Source organism: Macrotis lagotis, chromosome 3 (genome assembly GCF_037893015.1).
Source record: "Macrotis lagotis isolate mMagLag1 chromosome 3, bilby.v1.9.chrom.fasta, whole genome shotgun sequence".
NCBI lineage: Eukaryota > Metazoa > Chordata > Mammalia > Peramelemorphia > Peramelidae > Macrotis > Macrotis lagotis.
Genome location: NC_133660.1, coordinates 291,027,738 through 291,043,937, shown reverse-complemented (window position 1 = coordinate 291,043,937; position 16,200 = coordinate 291,027,738). Strand labels below are relative to the sequence as shown.

The window sequence follows — 16,200 nt, the reverse complement described above, 5'->3', positions numbered from 1 at the left end:
ATGAGACAAAATTCTCAATTGACAGATTGGGGGGAGGGAGAGCCATGGGATGTTTGGGGAGATATGAAAAGGTCTGGGAAACTAATGTGGTTGCTAGGAATCAATTAGAAAGGTTTAAAAGGATTATGGAGCATCGATCAGACTCCAGATTATGTCATAAATTTCTAGTGGGCCCAATCAAGACTGCTTTATGACTTTCTCTAGCTCCATTCACCACAGGAATAGGAGTGAAAGCAACAGATCGTGCGTTTAATTGAAGAAGAGGATTATCTGATTAAATGTGTCTGTTCTTAATTAGTTAATTCTTTTTTCACAAGGTGGCCAAAGAAGAGGAAACATGAGCTAATGGAGCTGGGAAATGACACCAGGGTGAAGGAATTTGTTTTTACAGGGCTCACCCAGTCTCCAAGGCTGAGCTTCATCTTGTTTCTTATATTATTCCTGGTATATGTAACAACTCTGCTGGGAAATTTTCTTATCATGCTCACTGTCACCTGTGAAACTCGTCTCCACATACCAATGGACTTCCTACTCCAAAACCTATCCATTGTGGACATTTGCTTCTCCTCCATCATTACTCCAAAGGTTTTGGTAGATCTTTTAGCTGGAAGAAAGACCATCTTTTCAATAGCTGCATGACACAGATGTTTTTCTTCCACTTCCTTGGTGGGTGGATGTTTTTTCTCTCTCTATAATGGCTTATGATCATTACTTGGCCATCTCAAAGCCCCTTCAATATGTGACCCTCATGAAAAAAGAATGGTGCTTTAGGTTCTTGGTGGCTTCCTGGGTGGGAGGCTTCATACACTCCATTGTACAGATCTTTCTGTTACTTCCACTCCCCTTTTGTGGCCCCAATATCATTGATAGTTTCTTCTATGACATTCCCCAACTCCTCAAACTTGTCTGCACTGATGCCTTTGCTCTGGAGCTCTTTATGATTTCCATCAATGGTCTCATTGCCACACTTTGGTTCTCACTACTTACTGTATCCTATGTTATCATCATGATGATGTTGAGGTCTCACACAGGAGAGGGCAGGAGGAAAGCCATCTCTACCTGCTCCTCCCATCTCACAGTGATCTCCCTGCATTTTGTTCCCTGCATCTATGTATATGCCACATCCTTCACTGCCCTTCCCTCTGACCAGTTCCTCTCTGTTACCTTCACTGTCATCTCCCCTCTCTTGAATCCCTTGATTTACACCCTGAGAAACCAAGAGATGAAATCAGCTATGAGAAGTGATTGCAGAGAAGACTGACACTTTCTGCAAAGGAATTGTCTCTATGCTAGCAGGAACCTTGGAAATGTTGACTTGAATTTGATGCTCCCTGTTTTCAAGGGGCAAGGTAGCGGATATCTGCATCCGTTAGTCTAAGTGACCATTGAAGGCAATGAGTTTGGGCTATTTCAAGTATGAAAAATCCAGGTATATCACAAGACACGCTAGACCCTCTCCATTCAAAAATTATCTATATGAAAGATTACATATCAAAAAATGGAAAAGACAGGTGATCTGATCCTACCACTAACTCCCTGTGTGACCTAAGGCAAATGATATAGCCTCTCTGAAAGTTATGTCTGTAGGGAATGGATCAAGTGTTCTCTAAAGACCCTTCTACCTCTAACTTCTGTATTCTCAAGTTCCTTTAGGCTCTAACTTCCAACATTAATAATAATTGCTTACATTTTTGCAAGAAGTTAAGCAGAAGAGCCCCTGATTTATTTGGGATGGCTGACAATTATCTTAAAGACAGCCAATCAGATAAGTTACCTTTCAGAGCATTTTCTTGAGTCTTCTCAACAGAGTTGAGAGTGGGGATGGGAGGAGGAATTGTACACTTCCCAAAACTCTGTCTCTTTTGAGCAAAGATCACACTCTATAAGCTTATTGTGTAGATCACTCAGACAGAGGGCTCTCTGGATCAATCCACTGTTATGATACCTTTTAAAAATGAGAGAACTTACTCTCAGACACAACTTCCTAAGAACAGGATAATAGAATTTCAAAGTTTGATAGAACACTAGAGGTCATCTAATCCAACCAAGACTCAAACCAAAATTCCCTCAACATCCAGCTTGTGTTTGAAGACCTTCAAGAGAGAGAACCACTAACTCCCTAAGCAGTCCAGTCCTCTATAAGACAACTCTAATTCAGAATTCTTAAACTTTTTGTGTCCTGGACCTCTGGCAGACTTCTGCTCAAAGGAATATTTATTAATTATGTGTATAAAAAAATTCCACATTCAAGGCTTCTGTGATATTTACTGATAGACATGTAAGACGTGAGGAACCTTCTTAGGAACCTCTTCCAAGATCATTAAGAAATTTTTCTTTATATTAAATCTAAATTTGTTTCTTCCCATTTCCATTTGTCCAAAACCATTAAGATAGTCAACAAGAAAGACTGGATTCAAACCATCTCCTAAATCAAGTCCAATTGCAATTTTCTTGTTCTATTCATTTATCAAAATCTAGAAATCTTAGAGAGAAAGGAATCTTGGTGACTCCCTGATCCAACCTCTTTGCCATGCTAATTGCCTTTCACTGGGCACTCTCTAGTTTATAAACATACTTCCTAAAATATGTTGCCAAGGACTAAAGGGGAGTTCTAAAAACAACAGGCTACAAAAGGATCACCCCGATCTTGGGCGCTGCATCTCTGAATTCAATCTATGAATCTTTAGGGGTTTTTTTATCGTTATGTCATATTGTTGACCATATTGAGATCCCAGTTCCAATCTTTTTCAGATAAACTGAGATCTAGCCCCCTCCCAACCTAAACTTGTGAGGATAATTTTTCACCAGATTTCATCTTATATTCTAAATGGTCAGTTTCTTTTAAGATTCTGACTTTCAACCAGTATCTGGACCTGAAGTCAGAAAGATTTGAGTTCAAATATAAGCCCCAATACTTAGTAATTGTAGGACATGGAGTAAATCACTCAACCTCTATTTTGCCCTTTTTCCTCATCTATAAAGTGTTAATAATAGCACGTACCTTCCAGTGTTGCTATAGGGACAAATGAGATAATAATTCGAAAACAATTAGCTAACGGATGACAGTCGCATAGTAAGCGCTATCTAAATGTTAGTTGTTATTGCTACTGTTGTTAACTGGTTTTGTCATTCTTGTTTTCATTATATCTGAACTGTATTTAAACTGTTCCTTTTAGTCTAGTGTCATCTGCAAATGGGATTAAACCAAAACAGAAGGAGTTACATTAGGTCTCTAAAATCTCCTCTAGACTCTTCTATTTTTTTGCCATCAATATTCCATATGTAGATGTTCATTTTAAAAGAAACATTTCAGACTAAATTTAAAATTCAGTGGATTTTTTTTAATTCTTTAGTGACCTAGATGTTAAATATTTACTAGCACATCACACTGCTCTTAATATTCCATAATATTGTAGAGGACAGAGCACTGGACTTGGAGTCAGGAGGACCTGGGTTCAAATCCAATATCAAGCATTTATTGGTTGAGTTCAACCTAGATAGGGTTCAGTTCCCCATTTTAAAGCAAAAGGGTTAGACAAGATGTCCTTCAAGGTCCCATCCAGTTCCAAGTTAAGCTACATTCAGACTCTTCTAGCTATTATAGTTATTTTTTGCTAAGATTCTTTCTAACAGACAGAAAGTTCTAAAGTTCCTCTAAGATCCAGTGATCTGTGGCCCATGGCCTCTTCCAATTCCAACATTCCACATTCCCCCATTTGTCTATGCTCACCCAGGACCATAGGATCACAGATCTAGAGATGAAAGGAAAACTTTGAAATCATCCTTCTAAAACCCTCACTTTATAAATGAGAAGACTTAAACTCAGGGAGGTTAAAGTGGGTTGGCCAGAGTAGGATTAGAACCCAGGTCCTCTACCTGTCTCCAACTTTTAGGTACTAGCTGCATGAGATCTAGTTGATCCCATTTGGTTTTACCAATCTCTGTTCTAAGGGCCCTTCTACAATCAAAGATTCTATTTTAAATTCTTGGTGTTTTCCAATCTGTTTTCTAAGATCTCCTCCGTCTCCAACATTCTATGATTCTGCAATTTTGACCCTTATTCCTCTCTCTAACAATAGTATTTTGAATGAAAATAAGTCTCCACTTCCTTGTATAATCAGAAAAACCCTCTCAACCTATATAATAAAGGGAAGCCAGGTCTCTGCTTTTTAAGAATCAGAGATAGAAAGTGAATCCAAAAGGTAAGAGAGTGTCAAGTAATGCAGAATTCAAAAAGAATGACCACTGAGGGAAGAAAAATATTGTAGGAGTAGGAAGTCATTTGCAGGAAAATCTTCAATAGAGTGGATGAACCAGATGCAAGAAGAGGGGTAAATAGAATTGTGTAGTAACCTAAAGAATATGCTTTGGGAGACCACAGCTAGGTCCCCTACACTCCCCAAATATTTCTACTCACTTTCTCTATTTTCATGTTATTAATAAACTGTTAAGAATTGGAAGGAACCTCAGAGACCTCCTTCAAGCATTGTCCACTTTTGAGTGTGCTTGCTGGCCCAACTGAATGACTAACAATGCTCCCAACGGTTTAAAAAAGTTTTCTCTCCTACCTCTCTCCTTTGAATGATGGAAGAACTATCTCTTTATGGTATATTCCCAAGCAAAATGAAAGTTCTTTTAGGGCAGAACTATTTTATTTTTGTCTTTTGATTCCAATTGTTAGTTTTTTTAACCTTTCCAAGGATTAATGTTTTCATAAATGTGCAGTAATCAATCATCAGCTATTCTGATTTGAACAAACAAAGAATTCCAACAGATACCAGAATAACAGCACTGTCCCCTCCTCCTGTGGCTAGTATCCTAAATCTAAATCCCTAGGTTTTTGATCTATTTTGATAACTCCTTATCTATTACCTCTTTATGTCTGAAATATTCTCCAAGGACAAGTTTGCTTACGTATCTGCCCCTATTGATATTTTTCTTCCTTTTATTACTGATAAATATTTTAACTTCCATTAATATGTATGGACAATCAAATAAATGGAGTAACGGGATGGCATAGAGGATAGAGCACTGGGCTGGGAATCATAAATATTTACCTTCATGAATTCAAATCTGGCCTCAGACACCAACTGGGTGACACTTAAATAACTTAGCCCGTTTGCCTCAGCTTCCCCTCAGATGTAAAATAAACTGCAGAAGAAAATGGCAAACTATGCCAAGAAAATCCTAAATGGGATCATGAAGAGACAGCTACAACTGAAAATCAACTAAAGAACAAACAAAACCAAAGGAAGTCAAACAGCAAAGGAAAATAGGGTAAACAAAATCGAAAGACAACACTCCCTATCAAAAAACCAATCATTTAAAAAATAAAATACCTACATCTCAAACAATAAAGAAAAACAATATAAGATGTAGTTGTGAATTGGTGAATATATAATTGGTGAACAGCTGCTAAATCCTCGGCTCACCAAAGCAACAAAAACAATTCCTCTTGATTTTTCACAAGGTAGTGCCACTTTTATTCATATTATTTTTACAATATTTTGGCTGTTTTTTTCTTGTGAACGTTAACTTTCTTTGCATAACTTTAGGCACAGTGTGTGTTGTTCTCAGGTATCTGGGTTTTTTTTTTTAACTTTTCACTGAAGGACATCGTATGTCTCCCCATGCTTGTCCCTTGTTGGCAATCATTCCTTACAGCACAAGAAACTTCCATACACAATAAATTACAACCAAATCCTTGCCTTTATTGGATGTTTGCATGGTTTCTAGGATATTAGGCTTACATTATAACAGGACCTGCTACAACATTATTGTGTGATAGAAAAATCTTTGCTACTTTTCAATAACTTCTCTTGAGTATAAAATTTAAAGAAGAATTTCTGGTCCACAGGGTATTACACATTTTTGTATATTTTGTGAAATATAATTACTTATGTTCTTTAAAATAATGAAATGAGTGCCTACTCCACCTGCTGATGGAGTCACTTTCCTTGTCTGCTTTCCCACATTTCAGCTAGCAATCAACTTTGCCATTTCTTGCCCTTTTTTTTAATTGCACAGTCATATATTAGTACAGGAGTTATTTCTAAATTTATTTTTCTAACATGTTTGAGTGAACATTGACAGTTTATTTTTTTAATTGCCTGTTCCCAGAAAAACCTTGTTGATAGTAACAACAATATTGTTTGATAATTGTGAATGACAACTATTTTCAGAAATTCAAAGATCCAAGACAATTCTGAAGGACTTAAAAGGAAAAATGCTGGCCAACAAGAGTGAGAAAAGTGACAGTCTGACTGCAGGTAGAAGAATATTTTTCTTTATTATTCTTGGAATTTGTTTGGCTGTTTTCTTTCACAGCATGATTCACCTGGAAATATATTTGGCATGATTACACATATATATATAACTGATATCAAAAGGGCTTGTCTTGTCAATAAGGGGGTTGGGAGAGAAAAATAGGAAGAATTTGAAATTCAAAGGTTTTTTAAAAAAGCAAGTTTAAATGTTTTTTACATACAATTGGGGAAAAACAAAAACAGAAAATTGGTTATTCTTAGCAGTCTGAAAATTATCCATTTGGACAGCAGCAAACTTTTATAATAAGTCAATGAAAACTTTTTCCTATTCAATATTTATTTTAAATTCTGAATGGACTGCTTTTGTTTGTATAAAAGTTTTATTTTTACACAGTCAAAATGTCCTTTGTCCCAGATGTAATTCTTATTTTAATGTGACTGCTTAAGAACAATCTCCCTCTCATAATTAAGGAAGATAGTTATTATATTGGTGTAGCAGAGAGAATGAAACCCTTTCAGTCAAGAAGTTTTGAATTCAAATTCTTCTTCTGATGCCAATCATCTGTGTGACTTTGGGCAAGTTAACTAACTTCTCCAAGTCTCAGTTTCTTCATGTGAAATGAAAAAGTAAAACTAAATGAACTCCATGGTCCCTCCAGTTCTTAGGAATGTAAAATTTTAATGAATTTATCATTTTAACTTATTGACAAAATATCAATCACTGAAAATTGCAGTTCCTGTGTGTTCAGAAAGTTTGAGCCTTGAAATATAATTTGATTTGTCACAAAGTGAATCCCAGTGTTAAACTGAATTTCTTGGCATTGCTAAGTACACACAAAAAGTCATTAAGAAGTGTCCTTTGTTGGGGCCCCTGTGGATAAAGCCCTAAGTGCCCACCTGCCCAGTGTACCCTTTGTCCCAGCTCATCCCACCAGGGAGCCTTCAGGCCTACTCTAATTGCCTATGTTTGTACTCCAGAGAGTCCAACCTAACCTGACTCAAAAGAGCTGCATAACAGACAAGACCAAGGCTACCAGCCTGGGAAAGCTGCCAGCATGATGGCCAACTGTGAGTAGCTGAACATAGCTGTCTGATGAATTAAATTGTTTGGCTTATCTGGATCTGTTCTCTTGCTGAAATAGATAAATGGAAAAATGATAAAAACAATAATCATAATAGCATTTATGTGGTGTTTTAATGCTTGCAAAGCACTTTTAAAATATCTTATTTGACCTTCTCAATCAACCGATGAGGTAGGTACTATTATTATTCTCATTTTGCAAATGAGGAAACTAAGATAGAGAGGTTAAGTGGTTAGCTCAGAATCACAATGCCCATCTCTGAATCAGGATTCCAATTCAGGTCTTGCTGACTCCAACTCCATTATTTGAATATAGCAGCTATCTGGTTTTACTAATGGAAGTGATACTCTTCCACTAAAATGGGGCTTGGTCTGTAGAAATCATTAAGGGCATAAAATGAATTCCTCTGTGCTCAGAAAAGTCTGACTCTTCTAGCTAGGGTGATCCTGGAACAAAAGGCACTTTTTGTAACTTGAGTCCCTTACTAGATACCTTTGTTGGTTGATAGGACTCAAGAAAGTTTTAGCTCTCTTAGTCATCCAAACAGATATTAAGAGCAAGAAAGAACCTTAAACATAAAGGTTTTTAGTGCCATCCCTTCATTTACAGATGAAGAAACTGAAGCCCATTGGAGGTTAAATTACTTATCTAAAGTCACCAAGGCAGCTAGTGGCAGAAGCAAGATTCAAACTCAACAGGAAAGTGAAAGAAATAAACATGAAATAAACTTCTACTATCTTACCCTAAATGACAAAAATTGTGGAAGGAATGTCATTATTATTTGAATTTTACTTTTTAGGAAACTGAGGCTAGCATAGGTTACATGACTTTAAGAGTTGCATAGCTAGTTAAGGCTAAATTTGAACCCATGTCTTGATGATTCCAGGCTCATCTCTCTCTCTATCTACTGAGTTCTATCACTGTCATTTAAAGATCTAGTTCATTTCAAGAGTTTTAAAAGAGTTTCTAGAAGGGATATTAGAAATTCTTGTGTCCAAAATCTTCAATTGATAATTAAGGAAACTGAGGCCAAAAGGTGAATGACTTGTATAAATTCCAACAAATGGCACAACTCCCTGATTCTCATGGCTCTAATCCACCATTCTACTTCCCCTTTTTTTGACACAGTTTCTTGCCCATTGGGATATGACACTGGGCTTTACACAGCTATACCAAAGAACTAAATTTCTGGCAGATACAAGCTAGAAAGGCCTGGATGACAGACTGTGTTGTGTCAGTTGCCATAGCTAAAAAAAATAACATTTTTGTAGAATTTCAAGGTCTGCAAGGCATTTAAGACATCAATTAGTTCTCATTTGATCCAGAGATGTTTTTTACCAAGAGGTTAGCCAAGAGGGAATTTCAGCCATAGCAACTTAGGAAACACTGTATGGTAGAATTAGAAAGGGTTGTAATCTCTATCAGCAGTGAAATATTAGCTTCCTGATGTAAAAGGGGGAAGTATCCTGAACCTTTGGACTGAAAACTTCATCAGAGATTTCTAAGGAACTGGTGAGCAAAATGGGGGCTTCAAGGTATTCAGAAGCATCCTCACGACTCAGGGACTTTCCAAAATAGCCCCTGACAAGAGACTGACATTTGAATGAATTGCACTCCTCTTTGTGCTGGAGGACAGTCACTCCTTTCCATGACTCCAGTGCTTAGTATAGTGCCTAGCATATCATAAGTAATACATAAAAGTTTATTGATGATTGATTATTAAAGTCTGTTTTTCAATCTTTAAATAAGTATGATACAACTACTGTAAGTTATCTCATGTGGTCTTGGCAAGGACTGAATAGCAGTGCAGCCCAGTGATTTTGGAGTTGGAAGATTATGAGGGAAATTAATTGTTTGCATTTGCCTCTGACTTTAGGTAAGCTATGGAATTTCTCTGTACTAAGAGGGTGGGACTAACTGGGCTCTGGATTCCTTTCCATTTCTAGATCTATGATACTTCAATGAGAATCTATTTGAAATCACCTAAGAAACTATAAATTAAGATGCAGATGCAAAACATTGAGATTTTAGCAAAAGGGGAAAAGGATAAGAAAGAAGGAAAGAAGTAAGGAAACAAGGGAGGAAGGAAGGAAGGAAGGAAAAAATTTCATTGACAGATAAGAGAATTGAGGGCAATGAAAGGCAGTGTAGCTTGTCCATCAAAAACAAAGCAATGAACAGAGCCCCTGCCCCTCCACCACCACCATCCCTGCCTCAAGCCTAGTCATGAATTCTAAGTGTTGCCATTTGAGTACCAAGACTACACTAAGGATCACACGTAAATATTATCTGATAGAATACTGGAAAGTTTCTATACAGAGGGAAAGATGAAAGGAAAAAAAATGGATTTAAGCACCAAACAGAGATCATGAACTTTCAACTGGATTTCTTGTCTTTTGCAAAGGTCAGCAAATAGTATAGGGTAGTAGAATGTAAGACTAAGGAATCACATGTCTGGTTGCGCTTCCCTGTCAGTAGAGAGAAAGGACCACAAAGAGCTTTCTGACCTCCTACCGAAAGCAAAAAGTTAAAGAAAAGGAACTGGAAATAAAGAAGTTTAGAACACAATCCAAGAGAAGTTACAGTGGGGAGAGGTTTGAGAGGTTGTGTGTGTGTGTGTGTGTGTGTGTGTGTGTGTGTGTGTGTGTTATGTAACCTGGGCTAAAACTCAAGTCTGTTTTCTCTGGTTACCTTGGAGCATACCCAGCATGACTCCTTAATGTTGAAGGGACTAAGCCTTCAGTCGGTGAAGTGAACTGACCCATGGTCATGAATCCCATAAATGGAAAAGTGAGGATTAGAATTCGAGTCTTCAAATTACTTTGCACATTCTCTATCCACTACACCTGGACACATATCAGGCAAATTTTCCACCATAGTCTGAGAAGGAACAGACCAAGGGAAAAGCCACAATGACTTTCACAGACAACAAGGGGGTCCACAATTAAAGGATATTTCCTTGTCATTTGCTACATCCCTCAATTGAATTTCTCAGAATGATTCTCATTCACTGAACTTTGAAGTTTTACTAGGCTCAGTTGGAAGGGTCTTGGGTGTTCCTGATAGGTTCTGAAGCTCAGGAAAGTGTTCCCACCCATCTGAGTTACTCTGCACATTCCTCCTTATTTAACTTACACTCTGTCCTGGTTTATAAAGGAAGTGATAGGACTGAGAGAGAGTTTTAGTAAAGAAGCAAAATGATCCATGATGATCAAAGCAGGAGGCCAACATGAAAGGGGAAGTTTGAGGTCTGCAACAAACTGTGGAGACTCAAGAATAGAAGAGAGCAGAGGCAGGGAGAGAAGAGGCAAAAGCTGTAACCTGGACTCAGTAGTAGCTGTAGGTGTCAAATTCCCAAAACTTCAGGTATGCTAGAATGCGGGCTGCAGCAGGAAGAAGGGAAGGCATAAACAATGGTATCCCTGACATGATGTCAAAAAGATTTGAACTCAAGCCCAACCTCATTCCCTTAAGATCATGGACAAAACACAACTTCTGCTTGCCTCAGTTTCCTCAGCTATAAAGTTGGAATAATAAAAGTACCTATACTTTCCCATTTCATTCTTACTATTTGTATATGAGTTTTGCTTTATGATATGGGGAAATCATATGATTGCCTTCTGAAGGGATAGAGGAGACACAAAAGGATGGAGAGAATATGGACCTCAAATTTTAAAATTAATATTTAAAAAAAGCATTAAGATTAAAATTTAAAAATATTTAACAAAGTCAAAATTTATTTTTATTGAAAAATCAGAACTTCTCTCATAGTGCTATTGTAAAGATTAAATAAAATAAATCACATGACATAAAGATGCTATACTAATGCTTATTCCCTTCCCAAAGAAAGAATATAATCAAAATCAACAAATCCAGGACCTGCTCAAACAGAATGGTTCTCATCTTCCTCAGTATAATGGCATTCCTGGATTCACTACTTCCTAAATAGCAGATGAAGTCAACTCTTTATATTGACCTGACTTTATAGAGAGGGAACCAGTTCTATTTCTATTCTCACTTCAGGTTTAAGGAGTAGAGAAAGTGACCAAGGATCAAATAAGTATCTGGACACTGGTCTCTGACTTCAGAAACAAATAATATTTCCATAAATAAAAATAGCTAACGGGGATAGACATACAAGAGAGTGGTTTAAATTGTTTACTTATACAAGGACATGGGGAGATCACAAAATTGAATAAGGACAAAGGACTGCACAGGGGTTCTCAAAGCCTTGCAACATACTAACATCAATTTGAGTATACCTCCATTCTCCCTAGTTATAGCTTTACATCTTTTTTTTTTTTCCCAAGGTGGCAAGGAAGTGGAAACATGAGCTAATGGAACCGGGAAATCATACCACAGTGAAAGAATTTGTTTTTGTAGGCCTTACCCAGTCTCCAGGCCTAAGTATCATCTTATTTATTTTATTATATCTGGTGTATCTAACAACTCTACTGGGAAATCTCCTTATCATGCTCACTGTGACCTTCGAATCCCGCCTTCACATACCTATGTACTTCCTGCTCCGAAATCTATCCATTGTGGACATTTGCTTCTCCTCCATAACTGCCCCGAAGGTTTTGCTGGATCTTCTAGCTGAGAGAAAGTCCATCTCTTTCAATGGCTGCATGACACAGATATTTTTCTTCCACTTCCTTGGTGGGGTTGATATTTTTACTCTCACTGTGATGGCTTTTGATCGTTATTTGGCCATCTCAAAGCCCCTTCATTATATGAGCCTCATGAGTAAAGGAAGGTGCTTTGGGCTTTTGGTGGCCTCCTGGGTAGGGGGTTTTCTACACTCCATTGCACAGATTTCTCTATTGCTCCCACTCCCCTTCTCTGGGCCTAATATTATCGATAGTTTCTACTGTGATGTCCCCCAAGTCCTAAAACTTGCCAGCACTGATACTTTGGTTCTGGAGCTCCTAATGATCTCCAATAATGGTCTAGTTACCACACTTTTTTTCTTTCTACTAATTGTGTCCTACACTATCATCATGATGATGTTGAGGTCTCACACAGGAGAGGGTAGGAAGAAAGCCATCTCCACCTGCTCCTCCCACATCACTGTGGTCACCCTGCATTTTGTTCCCTGCATCTATGTATATGCCAGGCCCTTCACTGCTCTTCCCTCTGACACAGCCATCTCTGTCACCTTCACTGTTATCTCCCCACTCTTGAACCCCATGATTTACACTTTGAGAAACCAGGAGATGAAATCAGCCATGAAAAGATTACAGAGACGGCTTGTGTCTTCTGAAAGGTAATTAACTCTATGCTAATGGGGAACTAGGAAAGATAAATTTCATTGCATCAGGCTTCTTCTGAGAGGAACAATATAAAACACCAAATAATGACACCAAATTTTAATGACAATTACAACCTGCTAAAAAGGCTTGAAATTATATTATTGTTAGTTTTCTCTAGTGCCTAAATTAGTAGGTATATGATGGAGAGAAGATGTATTTGAGAGATTTTGAAATACTAGAAATGAAAAGATTTGACAATAGATTGTATCTATGGGGTGAGTGATACATTAGATACAATCTCCTTGTCTAATTGGCAAGGAGAATGGTAGAACCCAGAACCAATACAAGACAGTTAGAAGATAGAGGAAGCAATGATACTTGTCAAGCTTTCCTCATAAGGTTGTGTGAGGAAAGCACTTTGTACATCTTAAAGTTCCATGTGAATTATTATTATATCCTAACTATGTGGAGTTTAAATATCTAAAAGAGAGTCATTAAAATATCATATGCACATTATTTCTGGGCTAACAGCCGTAGGAAGACAGAACTTGTTCCAAAGGGACAAAGTGGTCTTTTGCAAAGAACTCACTGATTGTAACAATGAATAATGCCTCAAATAACCATAGAAGGGGCACAAGACCATTATCTCAAGTGTAAAAAGTAAAGAATATAATGAGAAGCATCTTCTCTACAGAACCACCATCATCAAGTGACTATCTTAGTTTTCTTAGTAACAAATATTTTAATTGCAAAAAATATTTACCTTAGGGAAATAAAAGGGAGAGGAGAGTGTTTCCAGAAATGTTTGTGAGGGGACAGAAGGGGGAGAAGGATGCATAAAATCTATTTACAAAACAATTTAGTTAATACCTCTGCAGCTTAAGGCAAAGAAATCACTGATGGCTAGGGATAAAAGTAGAGTAGTGGTCAGGGGAAAAGAAAAATTGAAATCCGGAAGGATAGCAAGCACATATATCAATTATATATATTCATAATTGTACCCTGTCATATCTCAATTGTATTTTTTTCAGGCAGAACTGTTCTCTGTCCCCAGTAGGTTCTTAGCTAATATTTGCTGATAAAAAAAGATGGAAGGAGAATAACGGAGGGCTTTTATACACACCCAGACACGCATGATTACATATCCAGGCTACATTTAATCAAGATGAAAAATGGAAAAAAACAGTAGCTGAGAGTAAGGAAATTTAAGTTATATTCCTAATCCTCCTAGTGAAACAACTTATGGTTGTAAATTGAGTCATTTTCTTCAGATCTCAATCTTTCACAAATTTGTAAAGAAGAAGTAAGCAAAGGATTTTATTGAACAGGTTCCAAGGCAAGAAAAGCAAACTAACAACACTTATTTGAGGAAAATACTCCAAAACTCTAACAAAAAGGAAAATATGAAATAAATTCTTAGGTATCATTTCATATACATCAAATTAGTATTGGTGGTATAGAAAGAAATAATACTGGAATAACTCAGAAATACAATCACATTAATACACTTTGGGTGGAGTTGGGAAATGGCTCAAACACTCTGGAAACCAATTTGAAAATGTTCAAGAAATATAACTAAACACTAACTACCTTTTGACACAAAAATCTTCCAATAAGGATAAAATGCCATGAAAATCAGACTAGAAAGGGAATGTCGTACAATGATAAAATATTCATGTTCACATTTTGCAGTAGCAAATGAAACAGAAAATCATGTATATGATCTTTGGAAAACCTCTGAACAAATTGTGATTTATGAATGAAATGTTATTGTACTGTTCAAAAAATAAACATGAAAGGTCTCATATTAATTGATGCAGAATGAAGACAGAAACAGGAAACAATATACTTAAAAATTATCACATTGTAAATGAAAGCAATAATAAAATCCACCAACATTCAAACAAAAAATTAGGAATGTTGGTTTCAGATGACAGACTTATATAAAAAGTTTCTCTTTTTTAAGAAATTCTAACACAGCAACTTAGCTTTCAAGAAACATAAACTATTCTAAGTAAAGACTCTTTATTTAACATTAAACTCCTAGGAAAATAAAAGTATGATGGAATTAGTTTAGATCACCACATTCTACCACAAGAAGTTCCAATCTAATATGAAATAGAAATAGAATTGCAATCTAAAAATGAAGAGATACAATATTTTTAAATTTTGAAGTGAATATCTTTTATAGTTAAACATAGTTTTTTGAAAAATATATGAGCAATGAATTTTGAATCAAAGCTTTTTTTAGATGGGTTCTTAGAAATCACCCATCTAGGGCCTTCATTTGACAGACAAGAATTGTGAAGGTCCAAGAGTTCCCAAGAACAACAAATCAGAAAATAGCAGAGACTGAATCTGAATCCAATTGTCTCCTATCTCATCATAATGACAACTTCTTGGCTTTCCATTTATTAATACAAGCAACACCCCCCCCAACTTTCAAAGTTCCATAAGTAATTTCAGAATTCAGTTGCATAGCCATAGGATTGGAATGTGAGGAAGAAGACTTAGCTAGATAAGAGTTCATATGAAAAGGACATTGACAGAATGGGAGTTTCTAGAAAGCCAAGCGTTTGATATGGCAGAGGAAACCTTTATCTTGGACTATGTTCCTTGTAATGACTTTCAAATAGAGATAATGGACACTCTACTTTCAATTCAGATATCACTCAGAGCACATTTAGAGCATGATACTTGATGTTGGTGGCAAACTTTACAGAAAATTTTGTGGAGGACCAACTGTGTCAAATCAAGTCAAGGCAACAAACATTTATTAAGCACCTACTTGTGCCAGACACTATACTAAGTACCCATGATATATAAAAGTCAAAACCATTCCTTGCTTTCAAGGAACTCCCTGTCTAATAAGAGAGAAAAGACATAAATAACTATGTGCAATCAAGATACAGGTGAAATAAACTGAGGATGATCTTAGAGGGAAGGTAAAAAAATTGAATCTTAACTGTAACCCAAGCAATTTGACTTATCAAGAAATTCTTGACATTAAACACCTCTGTTTCTTAAAAGTCATAAAAACGTGCCTCTTGCTGAGACCACAGTAGGTAAGGTATAAACTCACATCTGTCTGGCCCATTCCTAGTCCCAACTCTGCCAACAATCCAACAGGGTTGCTACCAGCACAGAAATTGCCTAGTGACCTCATACTATGGCTCTGTCATCTGTGGAGGTCCTACTCTCTTAGCTCAGAAAATTTGCACATGAAACAAGAATAGAATCTTCCTGCCATTCTTAGAAAAATGCCAGAATGCCAGCTGATGCCAGCATCTGCAGGAGATGAAGCAATGTGAGAAATAACTGGGCCAGGCCAATAGCCATAGATGACACCATTTATTGATCAGAGGGCCCAGATATTTATACTATAGCTACAGCAGCAATTTTCCACTCCAGTTGATTCTTACAATACTTACTATTCTTATCACAAAACTACTTTCCATAATGTCAAAGTACACATATCATAGGTGTTTTTCAAGATCTGTGCCTGTTGCTTGTCATGGTATGTGGTTTGCCCAACACCCTGTATGGTACATGGTCCTGGATCACAAGGCAGTCTCACAAAGTCTTGGACCACATCAGAGA

At 36.9% G+C, this 16,200-nt stretch overlaps 1 protein-coding gene and 1 pseudogene across 1 annotated transcript; both read left to right on the top strand.

The window, feature by feature from the left end:
• Positions 1–345: 345 nt before the first annotated feature.
• LOC141519481 (olfactory receptor 4D11-like) lies at positions 346–1,261 on the top strand (annotated as a pseudogene).
• Positions 1,262–11,685: 10,424 nt separating this feature from the next.
• LOC141516658 (olfactory receptor 4D9-like) lies at positions 11,686–12,618 on the top strand. The gene has a single exon (XM_074227655.1). It carries the CDS (start codon positions 11,686–11,688, stop codon positions 12,616–12,618), a length of 933 nt encoding a protein of 310 aa, XP_074083756.1.
• Positions 12,619–16,200: the final 3,582 nt, after the last annotated feature.